Raw genomic sequence first — 15,748 nt, 5'->3', positions numbered from 1 at the left:
ACATAGTATACATATCTATATATACATACATATATATGTATAGATAAACATACATGTATATACATATATATACACAGAAGTATCTATTAATACAGTTCTATACCTATACATACATATATACATCTATATATATACATACATATATACATGGTATACATATATAGATACACCTATCTACCTATATAGACATAGATATACACACATGTATATACATATATATACAGAAGTATCTACTAATACAGTTCTATACATATACATACATATACACATCTATATATACACATATATATGCATAAATAGTATACATATATAGGTATGCATACATGTATATATATCTATATACAGACATATCTATGAATACGATTCTATACATACGCATAAGTATATACATCTATATATATACACTATATATACACACATATATATAGGTATACACATATATATAGGTATACATACTTTATATATATATATACACAGAAATATCTATTAATACGGTTCTATACCTATACATACATCTATATATATGCATACATATATACATGATATACATCTATAGATATATACATATATACACACAGACACATATATATGTGTATATAAATTAAAACCATACGACTCTATACGTACACACATATACAGACATAAGCCAGGCCTTTTTTCCGGTTAGGTGGGGGAAGGAGGTTCCCGCTGGAATCCGTGGCGCGGTGCCCCGTACCCGGCGGCTCGGCCCGGTGGTGGTGCCGATGCCGGTGCCGATGCCGGTGCCGGTGGCGGTGCCGGTGCCGGTGTCGGTGCCGGTGTCGGTGCCGCCCCGCGCACGCCCGGCCGCGGTTTCCGCTCGCCCGCCCCGCCCGCCGGCGGAAGCGCTCGGGCCGCGCTGGGGCCGCGCTGGGGCCGCCCGGGGCTCGCTGCGCCCGCCGGTGATGCCGGCCCCGGGCCCGCGCTGCCCCGAGCCCGGCCATGGTGCCCTGCGGGGCCGTGCTCTGGCGGCGGCTGCTCAGGAAGCGATGGGTGCTCGGCGTCGTCTTCGGGCTCTCGCTCGTGTACTTCATCAGCAGCACCTTCAAGCAGGTCAGTGCCGGCCGGGCCCCGCAGCCGCGGGCTGGGTTAGAACAGCCCGTATGGCACGGGGACTCTCGTTCTTCAGGTGCTGTCACCGCGCCCCTGGGTAATACTGCCGTAAGAATGACGTTATAAATATTTAATGGATGCAGGAGTTTAAAATAGGAATGCCTGATTGTGTGTTTGACAGCAATAGCGGTTTGAACCAAAACTGGGAAAAGAAAGTCTCCACTGGGTTTGGTGGGTGTTGTTGTGTCTCTTGGGAGTGGGGATTCCACTGGCAAAGGGCTCCTGAAAGACAAATTCGTTCAGCTGCGATATATTATATTATATTATATTTTTTATATTATATTATTTGTATTATATTTTATATTATATTATACTATATTATATTTAATATAATACAAACTACTTTTGTGGTTGTGGTGACCAAGTTCAGCTGTGTTAGCTGATCGATGGTGAACTGGAGTACCCTGACTTTATTGAAGTGTGTGTCTTCCTGTTGAAGTATGAAGTAAAATACTACAAGTAGTAAATTGTTTGCACCATTGATGCTGGAGTTTCCTGTGCTGGGGAGTTTACAAGTACTAGGCATCTTTAATGCTGGGAGAGGCATGTGGATTGAAGTGGCAGGAGGAACTGGTATGTTTGGTTGCATTCCTATTTTTCCTTGCAGGAAGAGAGGATGGTGAGAGATCGGACTCTCCTCCAAGTGCAGGAGCATGAGCAGCCCATCATGTGGAAGGTGAAGTTCAGCTCGGGGAACAGCAGTCAGCTGAGCAACCAGTGCAGGAACTCTGTGCAGGGGAAGCTCCTCATTACAGATGAACTGGGTATAGTTGATATTTAGTTGAATTTATTCTGCATTTGGCAGTGCTGAACGCTGCTCTGCCTGTCTGACTGCTGATGGCACTTTGATGGAACAGCTGCTCTTTATTAAGATATTTTCACTCAGCCCTTGGCCTGTTCTCTTCTGGCTGCCTGAATTTCACAGTGGCTGCAGGCGCTGCTGCTTTGGTTGTGTGCATACCAGGCTCAGGCCCAGGGCTGTGTGACTGTGACTGCCACCACCTGAAAGTCAAAGAATTCCAGTTACCTTTGCACAGAACCCAGGCACTGAGTCTTGCTCAGTTTGCTGTGGTTGCTTGCAGAGCTCTCTGTGTCCCCTGCAGAGTGCTGCTGCTGCTGTCAGGGGGTTAGGGAGAGCAACTGAGGAAACCTTGGCCTTGTATGGAGGCAGCTCAGGGCTGGTGGTGTAATTAGTGCTCAGTCACAGTTAATGAGCTTGTCTGACCTTGTAAACCCAAGGTTATTAACCACTTGTTTCAAGCAGTAGAAGTTAAAGACTTTCCTGCCCTGCACTGTGTTTGTTGCTTAGACCTGGATCTTTCTTGGCCACAAATCAAGGCTACAGAGAACCCACCACATCTTTTGTGATTTGCATCAATGTTAAATTTGGCACTGCCTGACTTAGGCTTAATGCCAGTTCTGAAGATCTCTAAAAATTACAGCTCTCTCACTGTCTAACACTGTGGTAGTACCATTTCTATATATATTTAATATGGTGTATATTCTGTAATATACACCATATTTCTATACTGTTAAGGATTCCACTCAGCAATGAATATTACACTGTCCTGCATGCCTAAATCTAAGTCTCTTCATACTGAACTGTAAGAGAATTATCCAGACACAGACCTGTTTCAAAAACGTGTGTCGTGGCTTTTTTTCAATATAATCAATGCCAATCCCATTTCCCCTTTCACAACAAGGAACTGTGCCCCAAAAAAATCAGAAATAATCTGCATTTAAATATTCTTGGTGTATATAGAGCATACATTAGAGTAGGATATGATAGCTGTGCAGATAACACCAGGCTGTTTGAAACACCTCTCTCCATTTCAAAGAGTGGCTGCACAGGACTGAGGGGGATCATAATCTACTAAATAACAAACAAACCTGCTCTTAAGGAACGTGATCCTTACTGCAGATTTCCATAGAACATACAGAGGGGTGTGCCTTGCCAGTTGTCACTCCTGTTGCTGTTTTCCAGGCTACATCTGTGAGAGGAAGGACCTGCTGGTGAATGGCTGCTGCAATGTGCACGTGCCCAGCACCAAGCTGTACAGCTGTGAGAGCTGCCTGCCCAACGGCTGCTGCAGCATCTACGAGTTCTGTGTGTCCTGCTGCCTGCAGCCCAGCAAGGTGATGGACTCCCTCCTGCTTTCTAGGTGTTCTCAGCTGCTGGGGTCCCTCTGTGGCTTAAAGGGCCTCTTTGTGAGGATCTTTTCCCTTAGAGGGACAGATCCTTTTCATGGAATGATGAGGAAAGCCTCCAAGGAGTGTATGGCAAGCTATAAATAAAGCTTTAACAAAAAGCATCCTTCCCACCTTTGGCAGGAAATACTGGGAGCCTTGAAAAGTGTTTCAGCTTCAGGGGAATTGTATTTGTTGAAGAGAAATGATTGCAGAAGAGTTACTGCAGCCAGTATTAGTTTTTTAATTGTAATTTCCCCTTTTCCTGTGAGCTTCTCTTAGATTTTAGTCCTGCTGCTGGGGTTCTGAGGCATTAGCCTCTCAGTGCTTGCTAGAAATCCTAAGTGGAGTTGCTTACTATTCCTCTGATACCTGAGCTTTGCAGGCTGGGGTGGGCTTTGATTGCTCCTTGCTGAAGCAGAGTGTTTCTGATTTTTGCCTTCTCTTTGCTGACCACTTCAGCAACATCTCCTGGAGCGGTTCTTGAACCGGGCAGCCATCGCGTTCCAGAACCTCTTCATGGCAGTGGAAGATCACTTTGAGCTGTGCCTGGCCAAGTGTAGGACTTCATCACAGGTGAGGCACCAGCTCATGTCCAGGGCCCAAAAAGTGCCCTTGGGAAATGGGGCTCAGTGCTGTGAATGGCTGGTGTGTTGTGCTTGTGTTTTCATAAAAGCTGAAGCCATGGCTGAGAGCCAGTCTGAACTGAAGGCAGAGCACTTCCATTTAGAGCAGGACAAGTTGCACATTCTCTGTAGAAAAGAGGGGCTTAACCAAAAAGAGACTGAGTTCAGTGACTGGGGAAGATCTCATTAGGATGAAGACAGTGAGAGCTGTTCCCAGTAGCCTCAGAATGCTCTTTATTTTATGGTACAGCTGGAGACTCACCCTGTGCTGACAATCACCTGCATGGTAACTCAAAAACTGTGCTGTAATGTCTCTGCTTATTAAGGACAGAGGTGAACTTCTGTTATCCATGTGATTTTATTAGAAGTTTTGGTCTAAGCAAGCAGTGGCCCTTTTAGAAAGTGCTGTTGGCCATGTCCTGCAGCTTCAGTCTTTCAGGTAGGAATAGGGATGGACTGCAAACAAAGGACAGAGTTCCAAATGTCTCCAAAGTTACTGGGATTTTTTACCCATAAAATCTGACCTCTACCTTTTGTCCAGAAAAATGCACACATCTCAAGTTGCAACTTTATTGTGCTCTGTTTGCTTAGAACATTTGATGATACTGCCTAAACAGATCTAAGTTTTGGGTTTTTTTAATGAAATCTTTTCCCACCTACTTGGGTACTCTATTGAAAAGGAGGTTCTGGTTCAACATTGCAGTGCTGTAATACATCAGCTGGCTCTTGTGTGCTGGCAATGCAGAATTCTTTGATCCAAAGGCACTCTGATGTGTAGAAGAATTTGGGATTTTTTTTTTTTTTTTGCCTGTGCATAAACTCTGTGCAATTTTTCCTTCAGTGAAGGAATGCCTTGTTTCACTGTGTGCATATTGTTAAAGCTTCTCCTCCTTTCCTGGCAGAGTGTGCAGCATGAGAACACCTACAGAGACCCAATTGCCAAATACTGCTATGGGGAGTACCCCCCAGAGCTCCTGCCTGTCTGAGAGCTGCACATCTGAGCAGCAGAGGAAGGAACTGGAGCCTTGAATCCAAAAGGACAAGACAGCAGCTGTTGCTTTACCAAAGCCTCGGTGTAAAAAGTTTGCCTTGGACGTGGGGGCGAACCCAGAGGTGAAGAGAGGAAGTAAGGAACTTTGGGACTGAATCTTGCTTTCTTCAATTTATTGTGCACCTGCTTTGGAGTGCTGGCACTGTGCTGCTCTGCCAGGGCATTCTTTGAATAATTCCTCTCAATTTCAGGAATCATGGAGTCAATCTAGGCTATAGAACATCATGGGGAAAATATCTAATGTGGCTTTGCAGCTGTAAATGGAGGTTATGTCTCAGAGACTTTCCAGGGTGACAGAAGTAACTGGAGGACTTTTCCCTTCAGAGGGCAAAGCATGCCCACTGTGCTTCTCTCTCTGGAGCCCTTCTTGGCATGCATGGTGTACACTACATATGTAATTATGAATTATTTATTCATTTTATATGGGTCACTGGCTGAAAGTACGGATGCTTTGCATAGCTAATTGTGGATGCCTTTCAGTCCCTGCTTTGCTGTGTCAGCTAGAAGGGATATTTTAGATCCTGACTAAAGTTGGTAGGGTTTTTTTTTCCTCCTTAGTCTAAAGGAATTGTATTGGGATTTGTCGCTATAGTCCTTATGTTCCTCTTAGTGAGTTTAACATTCAGAACTCCAATGGAGTTGTTCTGCCACAGTCCCATAGCACAAGAGAAGAGCAGGGATCTGCCTAGGATGGGATGTTTATTGTCTCTAAACACTTTCCTTGTTACTCTGCAGCAGTTTCCTCAAAGAGGAGTCCAGTTTTGTGAGCAGCTCTCTGCTGTCCACTTGCTGACAGGGAGCTGGGAAGATTTGTTTGCTTGAACTTGTTCAGGCCTCGGTATTTCAAATTCACTCCTGGTTGTGCAGGAGGCCAAAGGGTGGAGCTGAGCTCCCCCAGCACCTTTCCCAGAGCTGCCTGTGCCTTTCCAGCCTGCCCCAGTGAAGGAGGCAGGATGGCTCTGCCAGCCTGTCCAGCTCTCAGGCAGATCCTGAAATGTTTGACATCTGCATCTCAGGCAGCAAACAGCAGCTTCCTTTTAGCCCTTGGAACCCCCTGCACCAAATTCGATCTTCACCTTTGACAAACATATAAAACAGGACTCAGTTACACGAAGATGAGAATTCATTATCCCATGCTTGCTTTACACAATCCAGTGCCCAGCTCCTGCCACTGTACCTCAGGCAATGGGGAAAGTGAGACAGCAACCTGCGGCCGGGAGTTTAGGATAAAAGGAGGCTGCGTCCTCCGAAATCTCGACAGGGACCCCACAGGGGTATGGCGTAGTGGATTCTCTCCCTTTATTCGAATAAAGTTGCAGGACTCCTCTGTCTCCTTTGTGAGCATTGGCTTTTCACATGAACAGGGCAGCGGCCCGGTCCTACCTGACCGCCGCTGGGCCCTGACGCGCACTGAGATAACCCGGAAGTGACGCGCCTGGTTTTGCCTTCCCCTGAGCCAATGGTAGCACCGGCCGCCCCTCACGTGACATCCACACCGCCCTTGGGGCCTAGCTCCCGCCGCCGGGCGCGCGCCGAGCTGAGCATGCGCAGTGCGACCATCCCGGCATTTCCCCCAATTCTGTGGGAATTCTGTGGGAAAATCTTCCATCATCCTGTGAGAAAACGTCCCCACAGAGTCCCCGCGGGGGCACGCGTGTCCCTGTCCCCTCAGGAGCTGTGCTGTGGCACCAGGGGCTGCTCGAGGGGTGGGTGAGGGCTCCCCCGGCCCAGAGACCCCGCCAGGCCCGCAGCCCCTCACGGCCCAGGGACGCACGACACGAGCCGCGGCGTGAGGCTTAGCCTTTATTACCTTCATTAACTTTAATTAAACTCTGCGGAAGCCACAGCCAGGTGGAGGCGGCCTCGTGCCGGGTGCTGGAAGAGCCCAGGGCAGCCAGGCCGAGGCCGAGCCCTCATCCTGTGCTCTGCAGCCGTGCCCGGCTGTCTGTGCCCCGTGAGGGACACTTGGCGACAAAGAGGAGTTGCTGCACTTCCAGCACAGGCAGCGCTGCCAGCCCTGCTCAAGCGTGCTGATTTATTAAAAATATGGATATTGATCAAGTACCGATATCCAACTGTGACGGACAAAGACTCTCTAACAGTTTAAAGTTAGAAAGTGTATGTTTATTGTGGGATAGCTCCCAAATACACACCGCGATTTACAGGTGACTACAGAGTCCTTTTATCTATACAAGTACTGAATACCCAAAATACAAATGCATATTCATAACTTTGGTACATCCCAGTCCCCGCTTCATATGGTAATTAGTTCAAAAGCCATTAAGCATGCGTAGTTTGTTCCTTGAAATGGGTCGGTGGTCCCTTTCATGGGGAGGGGTCCCAAAATGAGTAAGTAAATGAAGTCTTCCTTGTTCTGACCTTTCTACATTTTCAATGCAAATATAACAAATGAACCCATTGGTAGAACTCCCATTCCCGTCTTCAACTGGTTTCAGAACAGAAGAGGCCTACAATTGTCTTATGTTCCTAAAAGCTATTTATCAGTTTCTATATTCTTCATTATAAACCCAGCTAACCAAACATTATGTTGACAAGCAATCAATTATCAGTAAACTACTAACTCTTAACTTCATCAAGGCCTACCCATTTATTTTGATTAACTCCAATAAAGCTTGTATCTCTAACTAAAACCTCAGCTCCACTAAAATCCCGAAATTCTTTAAAGTTTATGTCCCAATGCAAAGATGGATTTTAGCCATCCCTCCCAGGGCTGCCGCTCTCTAGAGCCACCTGAGGGCGGGGGACAGGGCACAGTAATAGGTGCCATTGTCGTCCTGGCAGGCGGCTGCGATGGTGAGGATGCAGGCGTTGCTGGCCAGGTCTTTGGTGGCCGAGAAGCGGTCGGGAGTCTTGGCAGCCTTGTGCTTGTCTCTCTCGGAGTTGTAGTAGAGCAGGTACCTGAGGGAGTGCCCTGGGCGCTGCTGGTACCAGGAGATGCCGAAGTGGCTGATGTTGTACTGCGGGCTCAGCGTGCAGGAGAGCCGAGCGCTCTGCCCGGGCTGCACCAACACCGAGGGAGGCTGGCTCAGCACGGGCTGAGCCCTGGCAGCTGCACACACCGGGGATGCAGTTAGTGATGGGCTGAGCCGTGTTCCCCCTCACCCTCACCCTCAAATGTCCCCAAACACATTCCCCAACCACCACCCTGCTCGTCGCATCACAAGCCCCGGAGCACAACGCCCTTCTCAAACCAACCCCCCAGGCAGAGCTGCCTCACACCCTTACCCGTGCCCAGCGTCCCCAGCAGGAGCAGGACTGTGAATCCCAGGGCCATGGCAGGAGGCAGAGGAAGGGAGGCTGTTTCAGAGCAGCTCTGGGGTGCTGCACAAAGCCTGGGTGCTGTGCCGTGGCCACTGGCGGGTGTATGTAAATGACACGGGGGGCTCAGGGACTCTGCTCCCCGGGGCTGCTCGCTCTGCTGCAGCTGGGCTTCAGGGAGGGGGTGAGAGCCACCACCCTCACCCCAGCCCGTTTCCTTCAGCTGCACCAGCACACCCACAGCTCACCCCACACCCTGGGCACTGGGGTGGCATCGCTGACCATCTCTCTTTGCTGATGGGAGGAGCAGAGAGGTTTCCCTGCAGTCTCACACTCAGGCCCTCTGCTGCCAGGCATGCAGGAGGCCAAGAGCCTGAGCCACACCGTGCCAAGGATGTCCTGGGGGGGCAGCAGGCTGGGGACCACCAGGGAGAAGGGAACTGTCCCATCACAGAAACAACAGGAGCAAAGCTGCTGCTGCCCTCCTGCAGTTCCATCACGGTGGCAGGAATGACTGGGCAGGGTCTCAGCATAACTTGCAGCAGGGAGGTGCTGAGGGTGCTGGGGGTGCTGCCTCTTGGCCAGGGCCCCCTCAGAAGCAGCAGCGTGGGCAGCCCTGGAGGGTGGGCGGCTGCTGAGGCCATCGGGCAGGAGGCGTGGTGTCCCCAGGGAGGGGTGGCTGCAGCACAGCTGCTGCGGAAGGACAGCAGACTGTCACAGCAACGGCCACCAGCTCAGCGGGCGTGAAGCCACTCCCGCTGTGACACCTGCCACGGGGCCACTGTGTCACATGGCCACCAGCCCAGGCTGTCCCCAGCAGTGAGGGCAGCGGGCACCTCTCATGTGCCAGAGCTGCTGGGCACCTCCTGTCCTCCCCAGGCAGGCTCAGCCCCTGCCAGTGCCACCTCATCACCACCCGGGGACAGCCACTCCCTCTGCAGCACCCACAGAGGGCCCAAACAAAGCCATTTGCAAGTTTGTCCCTGCAGATGTCAGCAGTTTGTGTTTGATGAGCTCTTGCAGGTAGGAGCACCCTGCAGGTGCAGCTCCAGCTGCTGCCCAGCAGCACTCCCCACATTCTGCCAAGTGGTGCCAAGATGAACACAAATCTCCCTGCACGTGTCCCAGGGGAGGAATGTCACACACACACCTTGTCCCAAGCTCTGACTGACTGTGAAATGAAACCTGGCAAGACAGAGAAATCCCCTCCTCATGCAAAGAGGGGCATTCCAGAGAAAGGGAATTTGTCCTCAGAGCAGTGGGCACTGGATAATGCAGCACATCAGTGTTGTTACTGGTTCCCACCATTCCAGCCTCCCCATCTGCTGAGCAGCCCAGGGACATGATTTCATCCATGTTTTCCACAGGATGCTACAGGGCCCTGACTGCAGGAGCACTTGCACAGCAACATTTGGGCACCAAATACAAGCTGCAGCTGGCACATGACCATGTCCACCATGGAACCCCAGTGCCTCCTGCTCCAGAGCAGGATCCTCAGGGGGGTTCCTCCAGTGGCATCAGCCATGTCACAGAGGAAGCCAGGCTGGCCTTGCAGCAGTGCTAGGAGCAGAGTGAACAGATGTGGCACCACCACAGCCCAGATGAGCTGCAGGACAAATGGGGGCAACAGGAAACATCACGAGACTACAGAAAGTCTGAAACTCAGAGCGTCTGGGACCACATGGAGCAGGCAGCCTTCCCACAGGCTGGTGTTTAGCTCAGCCCTTGCTCTGCCTCCTCTCTCCCCCCGCAGGAGGCTCGGGAATCTGCAGGGGCCATTCATTCCCTGTTGCTGGGCAATCTGGCTACCGAAACCACAACAGCGTCAGTGGGGATGGAGTCTGTCTGTCCTGGGCTCTGCCGCAGCTCCCAGCGCTGCCTGCAGGAAGGGGCACGGCAGCACCACCATGTTCGCCACGGTGAGATTCGGAGGTAGGTGGGGGTAGCCGGGCACCTGGGCCACCCTGGTCACCCCCACGAGGGGCAGGGAGGGACACAGCAGCCGGTGCACAGCAATGCCCCGGGCTGAGGGAACAGGCAGGAGAGCTCTGCCAGGCACGGCAGCATCCTGCACCTCACTGCTTTTATTTATCGATTACCCCTACACTCCAAACCATGGAGGGACTCCAGCAGAGCTGAGCTAAGCACAGGGAGGGAGGCTGGAGGTGAGGAGGAGTTCCCAGCCTGGCAGCTCTGGGAAAGCACCAGAGGGGGCCCTGCTTATCTAGACACAACCAGAAGAGCCGTGGGGCACAAGTGGCAGCTGCCAGGGGAGCTCCGGCGTTCTGGGCTGTGTGGGAAGGGTTCCCTGGCTGAAATCCTGGCCCTCAGTGTCAGAGAGTAGGCATTTGTGGGAAGGAATGAGCAGCCTCTCTCCTGACCTTACCCAGCTGGCTGAAAGCCTTGGCCTTACCCCAGACACTCGTGGCTGGAGCCATCAGACACAGTCCTGAGCCTTTGCTCCCTCTGCTATTTGAATTGGATCCCCAGCTCTGAGTGCTGACGTGTGTCAGCCCTGGGGGATTTCTCAATTGTGACAAACTCGGTCAGAGTTCATGGCCAAAATATCCTGGGTGACTCAGACACAATCTGCAGCTCCTTCCCCTTGTGACTGGGCCCAGCTCATAGGAGGGCACTGGCACGGACCCTGCTTTTTCCTACTCATGCTTGCTGAAACAAATTGAAGGACAGAGACACTTCATCAGTCAGAACCATTCTCCCCAAATGAAAGTGCTCATCTTCTCCCCTTGCCCTGGGGCACTCTCAGCACCCATGGCTTTAACACAGCTGCTCAAAGCCCAGCTGGTGCCACCTGGGGGTGCTGCCTTTGCTGGCCACAGTGGGCACCTCTGAGCCTCCTGCTGTGCCCATGTGGTCCCTGGGTTTGGGGTGACCATGCTCATGTCTCAGAACTCATTCCCTGTTTGCAGCCAACTGCCAAGAGATGGTGAACCTGCTCTGCTGTGTCCAGACTCTCACAGGCCACCTGAAGTGGAAGTGTCAGTGCAGGCCTGAAGGTAGGAGTGCTCGGGGCTGTGGTCACCAAGGGACTGCCACTCACCCATAGAGAGCAGCACAGGGTAACAAATGGGTCACATGGGAGTCACAGAACATCCCAAAACACAGGGAAAGGGACAGCAAACCTCCCACTCCCCAGATCTCAGCAGATTCTAAGTGTAACTTGCCAAGGAAAATGTCTCTAAACCCCTCAGGCTCACATTGGCCCCACAGGGGCAGCCTGGGCTTCCTTCACCACGTCTCTCTCTCCAGACTGCATTGATCTTATGGATGAAAAGGGCAGCCTGATGAACCTGAGCAAAGTGGAAGATCCTGCATCTGAATATGCCAGTAAATACCTGCAGGGAAGGCAGCGCTACATCCTCATCAGAGCTGTCCGTGAGTCCCTGTGCAGCCAGCCCTGGGCAGGGGCTGCTCTGGGGGCAGCTCTGGGGAGGGCTCTGCTCTGCAGCCACTGGGACACAGCCCAGAAGCTCTGAGGAGGCAGAAGCCAGCTCAGATGAAGAGCTCGAGCTGAGCCTTTGCTTGTCCAAGGGCTGCTCCAGGGGAAAAGGAACTTTTCCTGGGCAGAACCACCTGCCCCAGTTACAAGCCTTCAGTTTACAGCCAGGAGAGAGACTAATCCATTTCTCCTATTCTGCTGCCAGGAGAAGAAAACTCTGAAGCCATCTGCTACGAATCCTTGCTTGAGGACCTGGGGAAACACTACCCTGAGCTCCCAGGTAAGAACCAGGCACCCACCTCACCTCCACAGAGGAGTCAGGGGTGCAGGCATCACTCCTGTTCCACCTCAGCCCTCATACAGCACCTGTGGGACTCCCCTCTGATCCCCCTGTGCTCCTTCAGGGCTCCTGTGGGCAGTGAGGGCATTTGGGCACCAAGGGAGGGGACAAGCAGGGCCGCTGTGCAGGACCCCTCCCAGTTAGGAGTGACACCCTGCCCAGCTTGTCCCCCTGGCAAAGAGGCTCATCTCCTTGGAATAACCAGGGAGGGGAGGACATCAGGAGAAATGGGGAAACCCTCAAATGTCTCTCCAGGCTGTAGTCTCACAGGTTGGCAGTGCCTTGCTCAACACGTAATGGGCAATTGACCAACACAGCAGGAAAACAACTCTGGGAGGGCTTGGTCACCCCACAGATCGGCTGCAGCAGCTCTCAGCAAAGACTCAGAGGACAGAGCAGAGGAAGAAGGGCTCCTTGCAGAGAGCTCAGCCTCACACCAGCTCCCGAGCCAGGAACAGAACCACCTTACAGAGCAAGAGGAGCCTGGAACACAAGAACACCCCTAAGTGAGGAACAGACCCATCACTGGTCAGCACAGCCTCCACCAGGTTCTTATTCCAGCACAGCAGAGTCCCCTGCACTGAGCCCCTGTCCCCCCAGAGCTTCACACATCCCACAGCTGCACCCTGACAGACCCAGCATCACAGCCAGGCACAGGCACCACCCTCCTGCTCCCCTGGCATGGCCTGTATCCCCAGGGACAAACCCAGCATCACAGCCAGGCACAGGCACCACCCTCCTGCTCCCCTGGCATGGCCTGCATCCCCAGGGACAAACCCAGCATCACAGCCAGGCACAGGCACCACCCTCCTGCTCCCCTGGCATGGCCTGCATCCCCAGGGACAAACCCAGCATCACAGCCAGGCACAGGCACCACCCTCCTGCTCCCCTGGCATGGCCTGCATCCCCAGGGACAAGAACCTGCACCTCCTCCCCACCCAGCTGCACTCCCATCACTGCTGGGGCTGCTTCCCACTGCAGCACCCTGGAGTGGCCCTGCAGGGACTGCTCTGCAGTCTCCAGGAAAAGCTGCTCCAGAGACAGCCACAACTGCAGGAGCAGCTCTTTGCCAAGATGGGTCAAGGGCAGAACACATCTGCTGCAGGTGCTGCTTCTCCACCCAGAGCAATACACCAACAGCCTAATACACTTATTTCTTAAAGGGAGTTAAACAGCTTTGGAGTGGTTGCTCCCTGCTCTCACAGGACAGCTCAGCACATGCAGCACTTGGGCTTTTAATCTCTGCCATCTACTTTTTTCCTGGCTGTCTCTAAGGAGGACACAAGACAGCCCTGCTAAGGCCAGGCACAGCTCAGGATATCTCTGCCAAGAACTTAGGACTGTGACATTTAGAAGGGGCAGGATTTTCAACACCAGCCCCCAGGATCTGCTAACAGCATTTACCACCTAGACTTGGATTTCCTCACAGATCCCAGCAAGGGGGTGAGAACTCGTCCTTTATTCAACAGTCAGATCAAAAGGTTAAAAGACTCATTCTGGCATGAAAAATGCATCAGTTAAGCACCTGAAAGTGTCCTGGCTTCACTGCTGTGCCAAAAACTCCAGCTGAAACCTCAGAATTCCCTCTTAGACCAACGTGAGGAACAGGGTGTCCCTGCTGGAGGCCAGTCAGGGCAGCAATCACGAGGCTGTGCTGCCAAGGTGACTGAAGAGCAAAGCAGCTCCAACCTTCACCTGCTGCCAGTGACCTTGAGAACATTGCATAACCTGCTAAAGCCTCAGAGTCAGATCAGCCAACTGTACCTGAGTGCCACAGCCAGACAGGTCACACTCTCAGCTCTGAGGGAAGGACAGGTACTCAGGAAGAGGATATCTATAGAAGAGTAATTTGTCACTGAAAATCCCGTGGGACACGTGTTGGCTTACCTCACTGCAGCCTCTCCTTGGCCTGGAGGGCAGCCAGTGTCTGGATCCCCTTCTGCCCAGTCATGCAGGCCCAGTCCTTTCTAGGCTGCACCCCCTGTTTCCAGGAATACACACTTGTGCCTTGTCCTTTGGCTGACAATGTTAATGCTTTGGTAGCTTGATTTTAGTATGAGAATTAAATAAAGAACACACATACAGGTGATAGGTCCAAATAAATTCTTTTATTTCTCTGTAATAAATACAGTGCTATCTGAACACTGAAGACCCTTGGGTCCAATCATTCCCTTCCTTCCCTACTAGTTCAGAAGTGAATTACCACTAGAATACTCCTGGCTGGTCAGTCTGCTCTCTCCAGCTCACTCCCTGTCTGTCCTGCCACTCCCTGGGGAGAGCAGGGCTCTACACCACGATCCTCTTCCCTACGAGGGGGCGAATTCTTCACAGGAGAGAAGAAACACCTACAGGGAGGAAGCAGAAGGTCAGCATTAGGAACACGTTCCACCAGCTGGAGTTAAAGCTCTCTCACCCAGTGTAACCAGATCACGACCTAACTACTGACAAGAGCTTGTACCAAATGCAGCAGGAATTAGAGAGTCAGCCAAGGAGAGAGGCAGACTGCCCACGGCAGCAAGAGTGGATCCTCTAAGAAGGTACCTACAGCCTCCCAGCCTTCACAGAGACACGGCCAAAATAATTTCTCCTTCCCTTTCCAGCTGCGTTCCTGACTAAAGACACAACTACATCCTACTAAAGCCATAAAGGGCTCTACATCCCCAAAAAATCGCTTCTGCAACCCTCCAACCCTCAGAGGCGCTGTGCTGGCAGCAGCTCCCTCCGCAGACCCAGGCCCGCTCACCGTTGCTGTACTTGCACTGCTTCAGAGCCTCGTTGAAGCCCTCGCACAGGGTCAGGTCTCGCTGGTTGGTGGCGCATTCCAGGAACTGCTTCATCTCATAGTGGCACGGTCCGTACGGCGACTGCTGCAGCACGGCCGGGGGCTCCTGCGGCCACGGGCCCGGTCAGGCCGGCCGGGGGCAGCGGCGCCGGTTCCAGCGCGCTCCCGTCCCCTCCAGCGGGGGGCGGCTGCCCGTCCGTCCGTCCGTCCGTCCTTTCCTCCCTCCCGCCCGGCCCCGCTCCCCTCTCCCGCCGCCCCCATCCAAGGGCGGCCCAAGGGCGCAGCCCGGCCCCGCTCGCACCTGCGCGGGCGCCGCCGCCTTGGCGGGCTCGGAGGAGCCGCCGCTGAAGACGCCGGTGATGGCGCTGCCCACGACGTGTCCCACGGCGGAACCCACAGCCACGCCGGCCGCCGTGCTCGCCATCTGCGCCATCAGCCCGGGCTGCGCCGGCTGCGCCGCGGGCATCGGGGCCGCTGGGGCCGGGCTGCGGAGAGAAGGGAGTCATGAGGAGCGGCGCAGGGCAGCGCAGGGCAGGGCAGCGCAGAGCGGCGTGCCCGCCTGAGCCCAGCCGAGCCGAGCCGGGCCGGCCGGGCCGCGGTACCTGGCGGGCGCGGGGTGCGCGGGGGCCTTGGCGGGCCGGGACACGCTCCTGCTGCCGCGCGCCATGGCTGTGAGCGCGCCCCGCCCCGCGCCCGCCTTTAGCCGGCCCGCGCCGACACGTGACGCAGCGCGCACGCGCAAACGGCGGCCGGGGCCAGGCCGCGCCCCTCTGGGGAAGGCGCGGCTCTCGCAGGGCGCATGCGCAGTAAGCGCTGGGGGGGAGCCCGCGCACCGCCCGTTCGCTCCCGGCAGAGGGCGCGCGAGAACCGTGCGGGGCCGGGAGAGGGAACC

General features: G+C 53.3%; 5 protein-coding genes across 13 annotated transcripts in view; 2 read left to right on the top strand and 3 right to left on the bottom strand.

Moving 5' to 3' along the window:
• RNFT2 (ring finger protein, transmembrane 2) overlaps nucleotides 1–791 on the bottom strand; it is a 33,569-nt gene extending 32,778 nt beyond the window's left edge. For 7 of the 8 annotated variants that reach the window (XR_008508686.1, XR_008508684.1, XR_008508685.1 and 4 more), the window contains exon 1: nucleotides 628–791. The gene's annotated coding sequence lies outside the window, so the exon portion shown is untranslated. The remainder of the gene's footprint in view (nucleotides 1–627) is intronic. The other variant, XM_054516776.1, reaches the window with a different exon arrangement.
• Nucleotides 792–881: 90 nt separating this feature from the next.
• SPRING1 (SREBF pathway regulator in golgi 1) lies at nucleotides 882–6,324 on the top strand. Its single transcript, XM_036393517.2, has 5 exons — nucleotides 882–1,071; nucleotides 1,739–1,895; nucleotides 3,116–3,267; nucleotides 3,781–3,894; nucleotides 4,847–6,324. Exons 1-5 carry the CDS (start codon nucleotides 961–963, stop codon nucleotides 4,928–4,930), a joined length of 618 nt encoding a protein of 205 aa, XP_036249410.1. The 5' UTR covers nucleotides 882–960; the 3' UTR covers nucleotides 4,931–6,324.
• A 1,165-nt stretch (nucleotides 6,325–7,489) lies between these two features.
• VPREB3 (V-set pre-B cell surrogate light chain 3) lies at nucleotides 7,490–8,290 on the bottom strand. The gene is made up of 2 exons (XM_036393429.2): nucleotides 8,242–8,290; nucleotides 7,490–8,065 (listed from the first exon to the last, which is right to left on the bottom strand). Exons 1-2 carry the CDS (start codon nucleotides 8,288–8,290, stop codon nucleotides 7,737–7,739), a joined length of 378 nt encoding a protein of 125 aa, XP_036249322.1. The 3' UTR covers nucleotides 7,490–7,736.
• A 1,785-nt stretch (nucleotides 8,291–10,075) lies between these two features.
• On the top strand, nucleotides 10,076–14,161 carry C18H22orf15 (chromosome 18 C22orf15 homolog). Of its 2 annotated transcripts, none has more exons than XM_036393426.1 (5): nucleotides 10,076–10,206; nucleotides 11,205–11,291; nucleotides 11,545–11,670; nucleotides 11,940–12,014; nucleotides 12,430–14,161. In XM_036393426.1, exons 1-5 carry the CDS (start codon nucleotides 10,182–10,184, stop codon nucleotides 12,582–12,584), a joined length of 468 nt encoding a protein of 155 aa, XP_036249319.1. In that variant the 5' UTR covers nucleotides 10,076–10,181; the 3' UTR covers nucleotides 12,585–14,161. The 2 variants fall into 2 exon arrangements, with proteins under 2 accessions (XP_036249319.1, XP_036249318.1); XM_036393425.1 differs by having other exon boundaries at nucleotides 10,091–10,193.
• Nucleotides 14,162–14,163: 2 nt separating this feature from the next.
• CHCHD10 (coiled-coil-helix-coiled-coil-helix domain containing 10) lies at nucleotides 14,164–15,543 on the bottom strand. The gene is made up of 4 exons (XM_036393427.2): nucleotides 15,459–15,543; nucleotides 15,158–15,341; nucleotides 14,818–14,962; nucleotides 14,164–14,419 (listed from the first exon to the last, which is right to left on the bottom strand). The coding sequence occupies exons 1-4, from the start codon at nucleotides 15,521–15,523 to the stop codon at nucleotides 14,400–14,402; spliced, it is 414 nt and encodes a 137-aa protein (XP_036249320.1). The 5' UTR covers nucleotides 15,524–15,543; the 3' UTR covers nucleotides 14,164–14,399.
• Nucleotides 15,544–15,748: the final 205 nt, after the last annotated feature.

The sequence above is a fragment of the Molothrus ater genome, chromosome 18, assembly GCF_012460135.2.
Source record: "Molothrus ater isolate BHLD 08-10-18 breed brown headed cowbird chromosome 18, BPBGC_Mater_1.1, whole genome shotgun sequence".
NCBI classification, from domain to species: Eukaryota; Metazoa; Chordata; class Aves; order Passeriformes; family Icteridae; genus Molothrus; species Molothrus ater.
Note: the sequence above shows the minus strand (reverse complement) of the source record. Positions and strands in the feature narration are given on the sequence as shown.